This window comes from Epargyreus clarus, unplaced genomic scaffold, assembly GCF_041222505.1.
Source record: "Epargyreus clarus isolate Ecla_fem2 unplaced genomic scaffold, WU_Ecla_fem_2.2 ptg000022l, whole genome shotgun sequence".
In the NCBI taxonomy this organism is placed as follows: Eukaryota; Metazoa; Arthropoda; class Insecta; order Lepidoptera; family Hesperiidae; genus Epargyreus; species Epargyreus clarus.
In genome coordinates this window covers 2975402-2993338 of record NW_027332229.1, presented here as the reverse complement: position 1 = coordinate 2993338, position 17937 = coordinate 2975402, and the positions used below count along the sequence as shown (strand labels likewise).

Genomic DNA, 17937 nt, shown 5'->3' with positions numbered 1-17937 from the left:
CAATTATTGATATGTATCGTATCGTGTCATATCCTATGGTATCGTGTCATATCTAAAATAATATATTAAAAATTACTTTGTTGGTAAGCTACATTATGATGTCGATTTTAGTTGTAGCTAATATTTTTTCCGAAACGCGCCAAAAAAAGTATGACTTTAAAAGAAATGTCGAACTTTTTTATCTGTGGTCAATGAATGAGGTGAGATGAAAAAAACATATTGTCAATGATCTATGTGTATCTATGATAATAATATATATGTTATTATTATGTTTAAAAAAAACAAATTAAACAATGTAATCCAAATTTACACATTTTTATCTTAATATTAAGGAAAATACAACTTATTATTATAAATATGTTATGATATAAAAATAGTGATTTTATGACTATCTAATACACAGAACGTATTAAGAGAGTTACCACATTTTTTGGTATGTTATACATATTACATATTATAATTATGTAAAATTGTAATAATTTGACATATTAACTTACTCGACTTGTATAAAAATGCATTTATTGTACTTAATTTTTGAGTGAGAGAAGTCACGAACATAGTATTGTATTAATGTAATAGAAATATGATAAAAATTTAAATGATGAAGGTGGTAGAACCCACGACTGCGGCGGCACCGCCGCCATATGTGTTTCTGTAATAATAGCAGTGTAGCGCTGCTGTGTTCTGGTTTGCAGGGTTTGGTAAAGGAGACAGACTTTTCCGAGGTGTTCCAACTTAGTCCTCAGGGGTAGCGGCGCATCTGTGGCCGACCTCAGGTAGGAATATCTAATCCTATCTGGGATTGATTACAGATGTCCATGGGCGTCAGTAGCCACTTACCATCAGGTGGACTGCATACTCGTCTGTTACTCTTATATTATAAAAAAGGAGATATACTTTTCCGAGTACAAAATACATAAAATATAGAGCTGGTTACAGTTGTCTATACGGCAGTGACTACTTATTGTCGAATGAATTGCATGCTCCTAAAAACATTTATTAAAACTTTTTTTACAATGGTATTCCAAGGTGCAATATTTTAAAATAAAAATTGTCATTAAAAATGGCGACATTTCTGTTGGCTTCTCGCTCTATTTATAATATGTGAGTAAGATACATATACAAATGCCGCCACTTTTAATAACATTTATTAAGATGATTTATTTATAATTATTCCTATACTAACTAATATTATAAATGCGAGTGTTTGTTTCTTTGCTACACTTTCACGCCTTGAGTACAAAACCGTTTGTCATGAAATTTTGTACACACATTGTCAAGGGTTCAGAAAAGGACATAGGGTATTTTTTATCCCGAAAAAGTACTGTTCCCGAGGGATGGATAAAAACAACTTATAACATGAGCTTAAGGACAATTATCAAATTTTATTTTCATTGACTTCTGACCGCGGGCAAAGCTGCGGGTAAAAGCTAGTGTTTTTATATATTTATAGTCCGCGCCAAATTGTCAGTCCGCTCTGTAGTTGTTGCGAACAGGTGTAGTCATACAATTTGCTATGGCGACGCGATTCATTTCTGTATTCAGAGCGGACTAGCAGTTTTACGCGGACTATAGCAATATTATGTGCGGTGGAACATTATGTTGTGATTATTATATGTAATGTAATTTGGGATTTATTGCAATGTTGATGTAATGGTTTATTGTTACAAGTATGTAATTATTACAATTGTTATTAAATGGTGGAAGATGACAAATAAAATGTTTTTTTTTTATTTATTGACTACCAGCTGACCCGACAAACGTTGCGTTACCATATAAATTTAAAAATGTTAAGGGTGAATTACCCTTATGACTTAGGGGTATGAAAAATAGATAGTAGCCGATTCTCAGATCTACTGAATATGCATATAAAATTTGGTGAAAATCGGTAAAGCCGTTTCGGAGGAGTTCGGTAACTAACATTGTGAATTTGTGACACGAGATTTTTTTTTATAAGATTACTTATAATAATAAAGTTTTCTACATTTATCTATAACTATTAAGTGTGGTTGGAGACATACTTTTTCAAGCGTTCCAGCTTAGTTTCGGGGGTAGCGGTGTGGCCAACCTCAGGTAGGAATCGAATCTTATCTAGAGTTGATTACAGATGTCCATGGGCGACAGTAGTCACTTACCATCAGGTGAACTGCATGCTCGTCTACTACTCCTATATTATAAAAACCAGTAGGATTTTTCCTGTGTCGAAGTTACCACACACACAAAGTCAGAGCCAGGCGAGAAGTTTTAATTCATGTAGATATCTGTCTAGCCGAGAATCTAACCAGGAACCGGAATATGTTAAACCGCTTACCGCGTATGGTGACCGCTTCGCTACGAGGAGTCAATCATAATAAATATTTAATCATCGTTTTCAATTGATTATTATTGTATCTATAAAAGGAAAATTTTACATAATTGTATCTTTTACAAAGACATTCAAATTATTTTATGAATTTATATGATGCTATGAAGATCCCATAGCTATTTTGGAAGAAACTAAAAGACTAAATGTAGATTTATATTTAAAGGGAAGCTGTACTTCGTATATATCTACCACCGATTATTTTTTTTCATTAAATATTTCTGTATTTTGTCATAGAACTACTGGGACCCGATATTGGTGTTTAAGATGGTCCTTATTTGTTTGACTTATTAATAAAAAAAATATACATAACATATTAAAATGACCTCATGTTCGGAGAGTATAACTGGGTAAATAGGTTATAGGCTCACTCAATAGCAATAAAACATTTATAAACATTCACCCCGAAATACTCAATTATTTTACGAAGTTAGTTAAAGTTAAAAAACCTTACAAAACTTTTAAGCCACAATTTATTGTTAATAGGCCCACGAAAAAAGTTAATTACTATATTGTTATATAAGTACTTAATTTGAATAGTATGTGAATGTAAAAGTTATCATAAAATTTGCGTTTTATCATATCTCTTATCAGTGGCAAAATAAATGACATTTGACAGTTCATGACTAAGCGAGCTTCGTAAACGCAAGTCCGACATAGTCGTATTTTTATTTTCGTCTTTCGTGCATGATTGAAAACTGAAAATTCAGGAAGAATGTGTTAAACGTGAAAAATATACTAATTCAATGTAAGTGTGTTACGTAAATACCTCTGAAACGTACCTGTGGAGTGTATTTACGTGTTTAAAGTGATTGGTAATAGTCATAAGGCATTCTTATTGCGCCGGCCTTTCAGCGAAAAATCAATAACTCACCGGTGTTATTTCCGATAACTATGTCGTAGGTAATATCTGTTATAGGTAGCAGGTGATCTAATAGTCTCCACTAGTCCATAGCAGAGAACAAAAGGTAACAGAATAGAAAGCCTTACGAGTGTGTCTGTGGTTTATCTAACAATAACAAAATAAAGATGCAACTAGTGACCTCCATTTTCATTTTTGAAGTCGACATTTCGGTGACCCGATGAATTTTCTAATTATACAAATACCATTATTAAAATGCTCAGAAGGGATCAAAAATACAATATATTCTTTTACTATCATCAGCTTTTATTGTAATACATGTTTATCCACTAATTTATCAGACTTTCTTTGCAAAGGACTCCAAAATCAGATCAGATTTTTGCAATGTCTTTTTGCATCTCAAAAGAAGACTGCTATTCCAAAAATGTTATATAGAAAAAGTATTTAATAGATGATGTAAATTTGATAATTTAATTTAAAATAATTTAAAAATAAAAATAATTTAAAAAAAAATTATTGATATAACCAGCAGTTGTGTGATATGCTCTTAAATTAATATGATGATTAGTTTTATTATATTGAAGTGGCAAATGAGGTTTTGCTGCTCATGTAGATCAAGGTGATGGTGGTAGAACCCTTTGTGGTTCGACTCCGGCGGCACCAGCGCCACACCTATTTCTACCTAACAGCAGTGTTATGCGCTGCTGTGTTCCGGTTTGAAAGGTGTGGTAAGGGAGACAGACTTTTCCGAGGCGTTTTAGCTTAGTCCTCAGGGGTAGCGGCTCATCTGTGGTCGACCCCAGGTAGGAATATCTAATCCTATCTGGGGTTGATTACAGATGTCCATGGGCAGCAGAAGCCACTTACCATCAGGTGGACTGTATGCTTGTCTGCTACTCCTATATTATAAAAAAAAAACAAGCTCAGAAAAGATTAAAGTCCTAGCTTAGGTCGGCCATAATTGTGCTGCTACTTTTGAGCACTAAGTTGAAACACCTCGGAAAAGTGACAAACCGAAAATACATAGACATATGAAATTTTTCAAATTATGTATAACAATGGTTGCTATAACACCAAATACTACAAATAAAAAAAAGTTGAACATAAATAGGGGTCACCGTAAAAGAAACCACAATATTTCAGCATTTTTCACATTAGCTAGTTAATTGTATCAGGCGTTACTTTGCGGAAATCCATGCTATTAAGTTAAGATTAAAACTACTTCGGAACAATCGGCTACAAATTTGTATGATGGTATATATTTTAAACCATGCAGTATGAATGTAGTTAGGAATAACATTATAATGTAATGTAATGGTATGTATGGTGGTGTATATTTTTAGTTTTTGCATCTGCATGCATCCTTTGAGGGAGGGAGGGTGGTACATACTGCATGGTTTAAAATATATACCATCATACATATTTGTAGCGGATTGTTGCGAAGTAGTTTTAATCTTAACTTAATTTTTCACATTATCTATTGAACCATAATAGGAACTTAGGTAGACAGTGATGGAGACAAAGAAGTGATAGTGTAGTGGTTAAGAAACTCAGCCTCTTGATTGAGGGGTCCAAGGTACAAATCCCAGGCACGCACCTCTGATTTTTCAAAGTTATGTGCGTATTAGAAATTAATTATCACTTACTTAAACGGTGAAGGAAAACATTGTGCGGAAACCTTATACATGCCTGAGAAATCTTAAAAAAAATGTTTTCAAAGGTATGTGAAGTCTACCAATACGCACCAGGCCAGCGCGGATGACTATGGCCTAATCCTCTCATTATGAGAGGAGACCCGTGCCCAGCAGTGGAACAGTAATGGGTTGATGATGATGATGGGGTAGACATGTCAGATATTCACAATGTTAACAAATGCTTTTTTTTGTGTTATCATCTGCGATCAGTCTGTTGACTATAAATGGATGTGTTGTGAGTCTTATGGCTTGTAGGGAACTGCTCCCTGCGGAGCCAACCCTTTCTTTTCGGACTTTTAGTCACACATCATCGAACATATCCTGCTGAGTTAACAAATGCTAAAAATATAAAAATAAATGAAACTTTGGTGGTACGGAAGCTTCCATGCGCAACAACTCACTCTTGGCCAATTATTAATTATTTATTTATATGTTATTTATGCGATCTGTTTCTTGTGAACATTCAGCACAGGGTTATAAATTTATATGTTTGTCTTTGGGGGCAGTCAGTCCTGTGATGTACGCCCCTTGTGTTTATCAAACCCTACAAATCTCTAGGGGAACTTCTTTTTAACCTTTTGAATGTTGAAGTGTTACTCATTAAGTGCTTAATTAGTATATTTGGATGGTTGTCTATTATATTCCTGTAGGATTTCATTGAAAGAAAGAAAGAAAGAAACATTTATTCGGATAATTGCAACACAAATGAAATATTATAACAGAAAAAGATAAAAAAAAAATCACAAAACAACATACAACAAACAACAAACAATGAGTGCTTGATCTCTTCTTGGACTGTTCTGATTTGAAGGTTGTGGTGTAATTGTTGGTTTGTTATAAACCATGGAGCGTCTGTAATGATCCTTAGCATTTTGGACTGGAATCTCTGGAGTATTTCTAGGTTGGTATTACTAAATAATTAAAATGAGTGATGTGATTTTCAGATGGCGCTGTTTGAAAAGCAAGAGTTCACCGCACCGGTACTCTCCAAGAAATGGGTGGTGATGAAATTTAGGCCAAATATGGTAAGTAACACTATTTTTTAACCATCTTCCCAAAGAAGAGAGAATATCTATTTGTCGCATATTGCACGACTCATGATGCGAAGCATCAGAGAGTGCTTTACGATCGAAAATTTTTTTTCGCTTCATTTTGGCGGCTATTTTTATTATTATAGCCTTGATAGTTCACGGAATCAAGATATTTTGGATACTATTGTCGAGATAATTTAATGGAGATTAATTCCATACTTTTTAAAAATTGATTTACTGCAATAGAATTGGAAAAAAACACCAAAATAGGTCAAAAAATTTTCCTGTCCGTCATGTGTGAAACCTGAAAACACTGTAACTTGTGAAAAAATCCATCATTTGAGTTAAATTTTTTTTTAAAAAATTCTAATCGACGATTGTAGGTCACTGAATGCGAATGATTAATTAATTCAGTGTCGTTTAATTGCAATTAATAAAAAACGAAAACTACAAGACTGTATATCTATAGATAGTATGTACATTTATTCCACCAGGGGCGCTTGTGCAGTACCTTCTTCCTACTACAGCTGTTTTTTCGGCAATTAATTTTGAACGACTTAAGTTTTTTTTTTTTATATTTCATAATTAAATGAGCATTATGAGTAAGAATTAAATGTGCACTTTTGGATTTTCCAAACTTTATATATTTTCTTTTTTTTTGGTATAGTTTTTCACAATGACCTTTCACCCTAAGGTCCCCTGTGGCCTTATGAGTTGGATTGATCGGAACGAAGTTAAGAGATTATGTGTTACATCGCTACGCGCATCTTTGGCACCCGCTTATATTTATGTGTTACATCGCTACGCCCATCTTCGTCGCTTGCTAAATTTAGACATAGCTACGCGCAATTTCGTCTTCACTTAAAATTGTGTGTTACATCGCTAGGCGCAACTTCGTCTCAAGCTAAGAATTATGTGTTACATCGCTACGCGCGACTTTGTCCCTCGCTTAAAATTATGTGTTACATCGCTATGCGTAACTTTGTTCCTCGCTTAAAATATTGTTTTATATCACTATAACTTCGTCCTAGGCGTAACACATAATTTTAGCGAATTATGTGTTACGCCTAAAATACACTAATTTGTTTTCTCGAAAAGAAATATAAAGAATAGACCAATAGGAATATAACTTAATATTAATAAAATTAATGTATTATAAATTTGTTAAATAAATAGTTAACGTAATATTGTTCCCAGCTCGTCTACAACCAGGACCATATCCTATCAATCCTGGAGAGCGGTTTACTCTTCCGGGAGGACGCCATAGAGATTGAGGAGGATGGTCCCCACTGGATGGACTCAGTGAGTCTGAATGGTGCCTCTTCTCGCCTGTGGATGACCACAGGCGAGAAAATAGTCTCGGCTATGTGTGTGTGCGCTAGTCTCGCTTTGTTCCCGCCTAGGTGGTAAGAGAAAAAAATAGCTAATTTTTTTTTAGATAATCGTTCCATTGCACGTGTAACACACAAAAACCCTGTTGCACGAAATTTTATTTACAAGTCTTTTGTATTAATTATCTATCTGTGTATAAACAAATAAATAAAAATTAAATAGTCCACCATATTGAAGATGTAACGACTCGTCAAGATGGCGCTACAAGTTTCTGAGACATGCTATCGAAGTTTTTATAACATCTTGATATATACAAGCTGCAAACTGAGTGTGTTGAAGCACGGCCACTTCCCGGTTATGATCACCTAACCTACGGGGAGATCTCCGCCAAAAGGCGTCGGTCATATTGAAAGAAAGAAAGAAACATTTATTCGTATAATTGCAACACAAATGAAATACTATAATAGAAATAACATAAAACAAAAGAAAAAAATGATTGGAGTAAATTGATATGTGAAAAATGGAGTAAATGAACAAATAAATGATTGGAATAAAGGAAATATTGGAGTGACAGCTGTATTAGGGCATCCGCCATGTTGGATTTAGAATGACGTCACTGTACTAATCATATTTTTTCATACCAACTGAATATGTATGTCAGTAATATTAATTAATTTTTGATTTTTTTATACTACCTAGTTTTTGGTTCTAACTTAATTCTAATGTTTAAGTAAGCATAGGGGAGGGCGATTGTAGAAATTATTCCAATATTTTCTAGATTCTAATTCGAAGTTTAAGGTATAGGGAAGGGGATATGAGTTTTATTTAGGTTTTTTTTATATAGGTGCAGCAAACGAGGGTACAGTCCATCTGATGGTAAGTGACTACTACCTCCCATGGACAGCTGTAATCAATCCCAGATAAGATTAGATTCCTAACTGAGCTCGACCACTTATGCGGCACTACACTTGAGGACTAAGCTGGAACACCTCGGAAGTGTGTCTCCCTTACCACACCCTTCAAACCAGAACACAGCAGCGCTTACGCTGTGTTATGAGGCAGGAATAGGTGTTTCGGTAGTGTTCACTGCTGTTGTTAGGTGTGATGGTGGCGCCGCTGGAGTCGGACGTTCTACCAGTTTATGACTAACATCTTAAATAATCATTAATTCGTTCTCTTTTTCAGCTTCACCCGTTGGTCAATAATTCGCCTAACAGCGTACTTAGCGTTGCCAGCGGCGTTCCGCACGTTGCACCGGCGGCGCTGCGCGGGCTGCACGCCGACGCTGATCCGCGCGATGTGCGACTACCTGTCGCTGGCGAGACGCGCCGCCGCTTGCGTCAGGGAGTTCGCCACGCTATACGCCAAGATGTGAGTGTTTTACGTGTTGGGGACAACGTTTGATCAAATGTTTGGCCAACTTGAATAGGACGATTAGCCTTATACTCGTTAAATCTTGCAAAGAAAATTTGGTCCAACATTTGATCAAATGTTTGGTCAAATGTTTGGCCAACTAGAGGTCCAATAAATTGGCCAAGTCTCATAATGAAAATTGGGTTGAACACATTTGTCCAATATTTGGTCTAATGTTTGGCCAACTTACAGATAAAGATTAGTCCAACCAATTAGCTAAATCTTACTTACAATGAAAATTTGGTCCAATATTTGGTCAAATGTTTGGCCAGCTAAAATAGTAAGGGTGGTCTAATAAATTGGCCAAGTCTTACAAAGAAAATTTGGTTCAAGACACTGTCCAAATATTTGGTCAAATAATTGGTCAAATGTTTGTTAAAATTGAAATAGACATTAAGTCTTCATATATGTATAATAGACACTGGGCACAAAGCGCAGCTATAATGGAAGCAGTTTAACCCAATACATTCGGCAAATGTCTGTCCAAACACTGCATTGTATATCACGCTGTAAGTACTATGTACCTGGCGTTGCCCGCGGCGTTCCGCACGTTGCACCGGCGGCGCTGCGCGGGCTGCACGCCGACGCTGATCCGCGCGATGTGCGACTACCTGTCGCTGGCGAGACGCGCGGCCGCCTGCATCAGGGAGTACGGCACGATATACGCCAAACTGTGAGTGTTTGTCGTATTTCTGCCAACGTTTGATCAAATGTTTGGCCAACCAGAACAGGAAGATTGGTGCAATAAATTGGCTAAGTCTTACAATTAAAATTCGGTCGAACACATTGGTCCAATGTTTGGTCAAATGTTTGGCCAATTAGAAGAGGAAGACTGATCCCAATCATTTAGCCAAGTCTTATAAAGAAAATTTGGTCCAATATTTAGTCAAATGTTTGGCCAATTAGAAGATGAAAATAGTCAAACAATTTAGCCAAGCCTTACAAAGAAAATTTGGTCCAATATTTGATCAAATGTTTGGCCAACAAAAGGAGGAAGAGTGGTCCAATAAATTTGCTACGTTATTCAACGATAATTTGGCCCAAAACAGTGCAATATTTGATCAAATGTTTGTTCAAATTGTTATTATATATATAAAAAATGGTCTATATCTCTAACAGGCCAGCAGTTGTGACAGTGGTGGAGTCGATGCGAGCGCTGTTGGTGAGACAACAGAGCGACATGGTGAACCTGTTGTCGCGGGTGTCCTCCGCGATGCTGCAGAGCGCGCCCTGGGTGAAGGGCGATGTGGGCTGGGAGGCGGTTTGTAGGCCCGGGGATAGTCTCACGGTGAGATACTAAACCTATTGTATATCGTGGTAGTGGTATCTATAGGTGGTAGAACCGTTTGTGGTTCGACTCCGGCGGCACCACCGCCACACCTATTTCTACCTAATAACAGCAGTGTTAGGCGCTGCTGTGTTCCGGTTTGAAAGGTCTGGTAAGGGAGACAGACTTTTCGGAGGCGTTCCAGCTTAGTCCTCAAGAATAGCGGCGCATCTGTGGCCGACCTCACGTAGGAATATCTAATCTTATCTGGGGTTGATTACAAATGTCCATGGGCGGCAGTACCCACTTACCATCAGGTGGACTGCATGCTCGTCTGCTACTCCTATATTATAAAAAAAAAATCGTAGTAGGACGAGGACGTAGGAGTAGCAGACGAGCATGCAGTCCACCTGATGGTAAGTGGCTACTGCCACCCATGGATATGTAATCAAACCCAGATACGGCCACAGATGCGCCGCTACCCCTGAGGACTAAGCTTTTTTCTATTTTTTTATATTTGAGCTACTTGATGGAAAGTAGTCAACGCTGTCTATGGACATTTGCAATACCAGAGGAGTCGCCAATGCATCGCCGGCTTTGAAGGAGAGCTCTTTTTGCCTTTTTTGAAGAGCCCCATGTCATAGCGCTCGCTTAACAAAAAATAATTTAACTTATCGCGAAGATTTGAGTCACGAGTACCTCTGTGATCTAATGCGGCACATGATACTAATCAACCCTTAATAAGATGTTGCTACATCCGAAGTCTAAGCCAGAATAACTTGTAAATGTCTGTATTACCACGCATTAACCAAATACAGCAGCGCTAAACACTGTATAAAGCAGAAAGAGATATGATAGTAAAAACACCTTTGAAATTATTAATTCATATTAAATTTAAATATTCCTTCCACAGAAAATCCATCACACATTTCTGGTCATACAGTCATTGTTACTGAAACATCTGGCGATGGTACACTACCAACCTGACTATGTGAGGAAAGTCTACAAAAATCATAACGAAAGGGTATTTTGGATTCACACTGTGGTCATACCATTCCTGATCACTGAGTATAAGGAGAACTTTGAGTCGCTAGACCGAATGTACAGACTCCTCAAGAATTGTGCTACAATTGACCCGGAGAGTGAGCCTAAGAAGCCGGGGTCTGCTATATGCAACAGCTGGCTCTACTCTGAAGTTCACACGGAAGTGGCCCGATCGTGCCTAGAGCTGAAAATCGCTCTAAGCAAGTCTAACAGCATAGACAGGTTCCTAGATTTCAGCGGTTTGAATAAGACAGAGGTGGATCTAGACGTCCTCAATAAAAATATTGAAGATTTGATCGATAATATCACAAAAAGTCTATTGACAGCGCAGAATTCACAGAAAAGACTTAAAAAGTTGCAAGGAAAGATGAAGGAACTGGAGGAACAGGAAGTTGAGGTTGAAGAGGTTGTCCAAGAAGTGAATATTGTGAAAGTGAATGAGGAAGTCCCAGCAGCGAAAGATGAAGTGTATTACTTCGTTAAAACCGAAGACGACACTACAGCGCCCCCTCCAAGTGATATACTAACAGGACCGGGTGAGAAAGAAAAGGCGGCGTCAAAAGTCGTACTTAGCGAGTTGAAAAGGTTATTGGGGAAACGAGAGGACATGATGATTGAGCGAGAGAGGCAAGCGCTGAAGAAAACGATGCCAGAGTACAAGGACAATGTACCGGAATTCCCGCGCCAGATACAAATGGATGATTATGTAGAAAGGAAAGGGTTTATCCAGAAACTGGCGAAGGTCAATCCGAGACCGAAACGGCCAGTGTTTACAAGGTACAAAATCGCGCGCAAAAGCGCATTGGGTGAAATCAAATTGAAGATGGCGAAGCTGAGGAAGGCGAGGTTCCTCGAAGTGAAAATGTTGTTGACTAACGCAGACCTTTTAACGATACCGCAGTATATAATAGACGAACCAGTGTTTGAGGTACGAGACTCGGTTACTAGTGGTATGTCTGAGGGTACCAGTGAAGTGGAAGTCAATCAGAAAGACCAAGCCAAAGATGGCAAGAAGCTGAAGACGAATGATGCGAGGAACTTCAGATTTTCGAAGAGGGAACTCGAGCTGTCTCCGTCGTCTGACAGTGATGAATGTGCTGAAGGTGGGTTGATGACGTCACACACTTAACACTACACACCTAAACCTTACCAAAGATCTACGCTATCACTTACATACAGACTTTACAGGGTGAATTTTTCATGTGTGCGTGAAAGGTAAAATCCTAATAATTATCGAAAAATTACAACACCAAAAGTAGTTACGAGCAGATTTTTATTGTAAATCTAATGATTCAGTTTCGATGACTTGATGATTCTCACACAAATACACACGCACAGACACACACCATACACACAGAGAGAGAAAGAGAGATACACAAACGCTTACACAGCGTCCTCGACTGACTAAAATTCGAAATACAAAATGACGTTTCTGAAGAGCTTCTTACTATTTTTTTTTATACAGATGTCCATAAAAATCTTAATCATTCACAAATTCGTTCCCAGATCGCGCCGCGCAGCTAAACGACGCGCGTCGCAACCGCGCGAACCGCAAAAAGCAATCGCGGAAGCTACCCGAAGTGGACGAGAGCCTCAAACCCGTGGAGTACAGCTTCGGAGCGGGCTTGGCGATGGCGGCCGTGTTGCAAGTGAGCAGTGGAGCGCGAGGCCCGCCGCCCAGCGAGGAAGTGTTCGCTGGTGATGGGCAGGTGTCGCCTGATAGCGGGCATAGTGATGAGTAGTGTGTTGGGTGGGTGCGGGTCGTGATGGTGGAGTGTGATGATAGCGGGAACAGTGATGATTAGGTACGATAACAGCAAGAACAGTGATGGTTAGGCATGGTAATAACAAAAACAATGATGGTTAAGTATGAACAGTGATGGTTAAGTATGAATAGTGATGTATAGGTACGACAACAGCGAAAACAATGATTATTAGGTAGGGATATGTGTCTAAAAAAAGCGGGAATAGTGGGGATGAAATATGAAAAAGTATCTAACAATAGCACAAACAGTCATGGGTAGGTATTAACAAGTGCTAAATGCCAACGGGAGTAACGATAATTAGATACTAACAAATCACCAACAACAGTTACAACTACCTTCAGGCACATAGTATGAATATTCACTAAATTACATCTATACTAGTGGTAATGACTAGTCTCAAGCCCGTGGAGTACAGCTTCGGAGCGGGCATGATAGCGCCTAGTCGCCTGATAGCGGACATAGTGATGAATAGAGGGTATTAGGTGCGGGATGTGATGGTGGAGTGCGGACTGTGATGGTAAGGTACGATAACAACAAGAATAGTGATGGTTAGGTGTGATAATAGCAAGAACAGTGATGGTTAGGCGTGATAACAACAAAAACAGTGATGGTTAGGTACGTTAACATCAGAAACAGTGATCGTTAAGTATAAACAGTTATAGGTACGAACAATGATGGTTAATTATGGATAATGGTGGTAAGGTATGATAACAACAAGAACAGTGATGGTTAGGTACTTTAACAACAAAAACAGTGATGGTTAGGTACGTTAACAACAGAAACAGTGATGGTTAAGTATAAACAGTTATAGGTACGAACAATGATGGTTAAATATGGATAATGGTGGTAAGGTATGATAACAACAAGAACAGTGATGGTTAGGTACTTTAACAACAAAAACAGTGATGGTTAGGTACGTTAACAACAGAAACAGTGATGGTTAAGTATAAACAGTTATAGGTACGAACAATGATGGTTAAATATGGATAATGGTGGTAAGGTATGATAACAACAAGAACAGTGATGGTTAGGTACTTTAACAACAAAAACAGTGATGGTTAGGTACGTTAACAACAGAAACAGTGATGGTTAAGTATAAACAGTTATAGGTACGAACAATGATGGTTAAATATGGATAATGATGGTAAACTATGATAACAACAAGAACAGTGATGGTTAGGTACTTTAACAACAAAAACAGTGATGGTAAGGTACGTTAACAACAGAAACAGTGATAGTTTAGTATAAACAGTTATATGTACGAACAATGATGGTTAGGTATGATAACAATAAGAACAGTGATGGTAAGGTACGATAACAGCAAGAACAGTGATGGTTAGGTACTGTAACAACACGAACAGAAATGGTTAGATATTAAAACAGCAAAAACAGTTATGGTTAAGTTAGGACAATGATGGTTAGGTATGAACAGTGATGGTTAGGTACAATAACAACAAGAACAGTGATGGTTAGGTACTGTAACAACAAGAACAGTAATAGATATTAAAACAGCAAAAACAGAGACGGTTAAGTATGGACAATGATGGTTAGGTATGATAACAACAAGAACAGTGATGGTTAGGTACTGTAACAACAAGAACAGAAATGGTTCGATATTAAAACAGCAAAAACAGTTTTGGTTAAGTAAGGACAATGATGGTTAGGTGTGAATAGTGATAGTTAATTATGATACTGTGATGGTGCGGTGCGGACTTAGTTGTTCAAGTGCGATAACAGCGGGAATAGTGATGATTAGTTAAAACAATAGCGGGAACAGTGATGGTTACATACAATAGCAAGAACAGGGAGTGTTAGGTATGATAGCAGCTAAAACAGTGATCGTTAAGTATGAACAATGATTGTTAGGTATGATAATGGCAAAAACAGTAAACAATAGCAAGAACAGGCATGGTTCAGCTTGATTACAGCTAAATCAATGATGGTTCAGAATGAACAGTGATTGTTAGGTATATTAATAGCAAAAACAGTGATGGTTAAGAATGAAAGGTGCGAAAACAGCGGAAACAATGATATTTAGGTATGAATAGGTATCGAAAGGGGAGGGGGGGTTAAATTTGAAAATGTATACATTGAGTGATGGCTATGTACGACCAAGTTATATGACAACGGGAGCAACAATAATACGACAGGACAGATAGATATCGCCCGCTGGCGGAAAAAGTAATGAATAGTTAGAGAAATTCAAAATTACCCCATTCATGAGCCCTATATCGCTATATTATATAGCGTAGTTGCGAGTGGTACGACAGCATACGAGGGGAGCCGAATACACCCGAGCGTTACTGTATAGTAAAGATGTTGAGCTGTTAATTGAACGGCTTAAGCTACTTGGCTGCAACATACATATTCTGTATACTATAGCCAGCTAAAAAAACGTCAGGATCTAGGGAGATAGATAGATAGATAGATATTCTTTATTGCACACTTCAACAGAACATAATAATGATATACAATTATATAGTTAGTCGTATGCAATAGGCGGCCTTATCGCTAAGCAGCGATCTCTTCCAGACAACCTATGCATGGAAAAGTAAGGAAGATAGTGAGGAAAGTGGGAAGTGTGTATGAAGTTGGAGAAGGAATATGAAAGGTAACATAGTTAATTAGCGCCAACATGGCACTCGCAAGACCTAAAATTTTTGCTAGGGTACTGAACTGGGAACTGGGTTTTATAGGGTACTGAACCCTATTTTTAAGAAACGTATATTGACGTGTTATCCTAATTAAGGGTAAGATGGTCATTATCTGTTTTGATGGTAGTGGGGATTCGGAAGTTATATTAGTATGTAATCGATTAAAAATGAGGTGGTTATTGATTTATGTACATTGATCTACTAAGAAATGGTGGGTGTGCTTTAAAACGTCTGAACTAAAGACGCTATAAACGGAAAATGGCCTTGTATCACAGAGTACTTGTACATACCTATGAGATTTTTTTTATAAATCTCTCAAGTATGCAGGTTTCCTCACGATGTTTTCCTTCACCGTTTAGCAAGTGATAATTAATTTCTAATACGAAAAATCAGAGGTGCGTGCCTGGGATTTGAACCTCGGACCCCTCGATCGAGAGGCCGAGTTTCTTAACCACTAGGCTATCACTGCCTTTGGCTAACCAATAGGCTTAGTAAATTGAAAAAAAAACTCTGCTCTTCTTCTGATCTTGTTTTCACGCCTATCCTAGAGCGGGCTATCTGGATCCCCTAAACCTCCTACTAACCTAATTTAGTAACATACACACCATTTGTTACCAAGGTGTGAAGTCTACCAATACGCACTTGGCCAGCGCGGTGGACTATGACCTAATCCTTCTCATTATGAGAGGAGACCCGTGCCCAGCAGTGGGACAGTAATGGATTGATGATGATAATGATGATGATGATACCATTTGTTAGTAGATCAATGTGCTATTTACATTTCTCTTACTATGAAAGGATACAGGGTCGTCCAAAAGTTTGATAAAGAGCTTGCTGTGGTTTGAAAACGTAACTAATATACTTTTCGATAAATATTGCAAATTGTAGTGGCTTCGTCATATTAAAGTCCAAGCTTTTAGATTTCTAGATACGTAGTACGCGTCACAAACTATTGTAGTTGTAAAGTACATTCAATATTACTGATTTTAAATGTAGTTTTGGACGAAGCTAGCTCTGTTTAAATGAGGCTGATTTTACTGTTCTGTTATTAGCTTGCATAGCATGAGACTAGCTCTGTTTATGCTAAGTTCAAAACAGAGCTATCATGCACGAAGATAGATAGAGGACGAGAAATGCACAAATTAAACTTGTATAATTTTGTACATCTCTTATTGCATGATACTAGCTCTGTAGCTACGGATACGAAAGCATTGTTTGCATCTCGCAAGCTCTGCAAGATCTAGCTCGGTTTGCATAAGTCTACCTCTGTGTACATAACAGTATCATTGTCTGCATGAGGTTAGCTCTGTATATACAAAGCTACCTCTCTGCGCAAGTTTAGAACAATCTAGTGGAAGTTAGCTCTGCTCACAGGAGGCTAAAGTTATAGACAACTTCGAGTTAGTAGTGCATGCATGAGGCTAGATTTGCCTACGCAGATCTAGTTTGGTCTGCATGGCGCTAGCTCTCTTAACGCTTCACGAGGATAGCTCTGATTTTACAGATGGTCTAGTCCTCCATGGTCAGATGGAAGTATGGTGGAAGCTAGGTCTGCTCGCACGAGCCTAGCTCTTTTTACATGGAGCCAGCACGATTATACAGAGCTAGCTCTGTCTCTACGAAGCTTATAGAGCTGTTTATCAATACTCATATCTATTCTTGATATATTCATACCACATAATATTCTTCATAATTAAAATTGTAATTCTTCAATAAAATTATTGAACTGTAGCATTTATTCATGAAAGTAGGAATTAATTGAATTATTTAATTATTATTTATGATTATGACAATGGTAATCCTCAAATCTACATTGTTATTTATTAAGTATCAATTTTACAGTTAAGTTGTAATTTATATAGTTGAAATATAATTTCGAAAATAATTTGAGGCTTCAGGTTTTTGAATCCGAAATGTGTTTTATCTTTTTTAAATACAATAATTGTAAATTAATTAATTTAATTATCTACATAGATAAACATATCGTAACCATTAGAATAAATATTATTCAATCTTATCTGTGTCTATTACTCGTAATATATATATATATATATATATATATATATATATATATATATATATATATATTACATAATACTAATTGAATATTACACATTGATAGAAAGAGACGATCAATTAAGAAATTGTAGTGCGTTGTCTCTTTCACTCTACAGCATTTTTCGCTATTCCTTTCACTTCAGACTTGGCCATGCCCAGTTGAATTCACATATGATATAGAGTTGTTAACACCATCTCAGTTTAGCAAAGAACTGTGGCATCTTTAACAAATAAATTGTTGTAACAGCTTAATAAATTTCAGAACCCGGAAATAGCCGATTATAGCCGATCTTTTGACATTCGATATGTAATATTTAGTTTTTTGTAGAGTATTATAGATATCACTTAAAAGTTATAGTAGAAACGATACGTATTATATTTATATATCATATCTTATTAAGTATTAGTAGATTTTTGTGGCGTTCAACTGACACCAATAAAAAAATCTTGTTTA

The 17937-nt window shown here is 37.2% G+C and overlaps 1 protein-coding gene and 1 long non-coding RNA gene across 2 annotated transcripts; both read left to right on the top strand.

Moving 5' to 3' along the window:
• The first annotated feature begins 426 nt into the window (after positions 1 to 426).
• Positions 427 to 1720, top strand: LOC140751336 (uncharacterized). The gene is made up of 2 exons (XR_012103297.1): positions 427 to 953; positions 1548 to 1720. It is a non-coding gene; the product is annotated as an uncharacterized LOC140751336 (long non-coding RNA).
• A 1285-nt stretch (positions 1721 to 3005) lies between these two features.
• On the top strand, positions 3006 to 12799 carry LOC140751335 (uncharacterized). The gene is made up of 7 exons (XM_073085245.1): positions 3006 to 3110; positions 5863 to 5943; positions 7147 to 7355; positions 8467 to 8652; positions 9814 to 9982; positions 10875 to 12108; positions 12512 to 12799. Exons 2-7 carry the CDS (start codon positions 5863 to 5865, stop codon positions 12745 to 12747), a joined length of 2115 nt encoding a protein of 704 aa, XP_072941346.1. The 5' UTR covers positions 3006 to 3110; the 3' UTR covers positions 12748 to 12799.
• The last annotated feature ends 5138 nt before the right edge of the window (positions 12800 to 17937 follow it).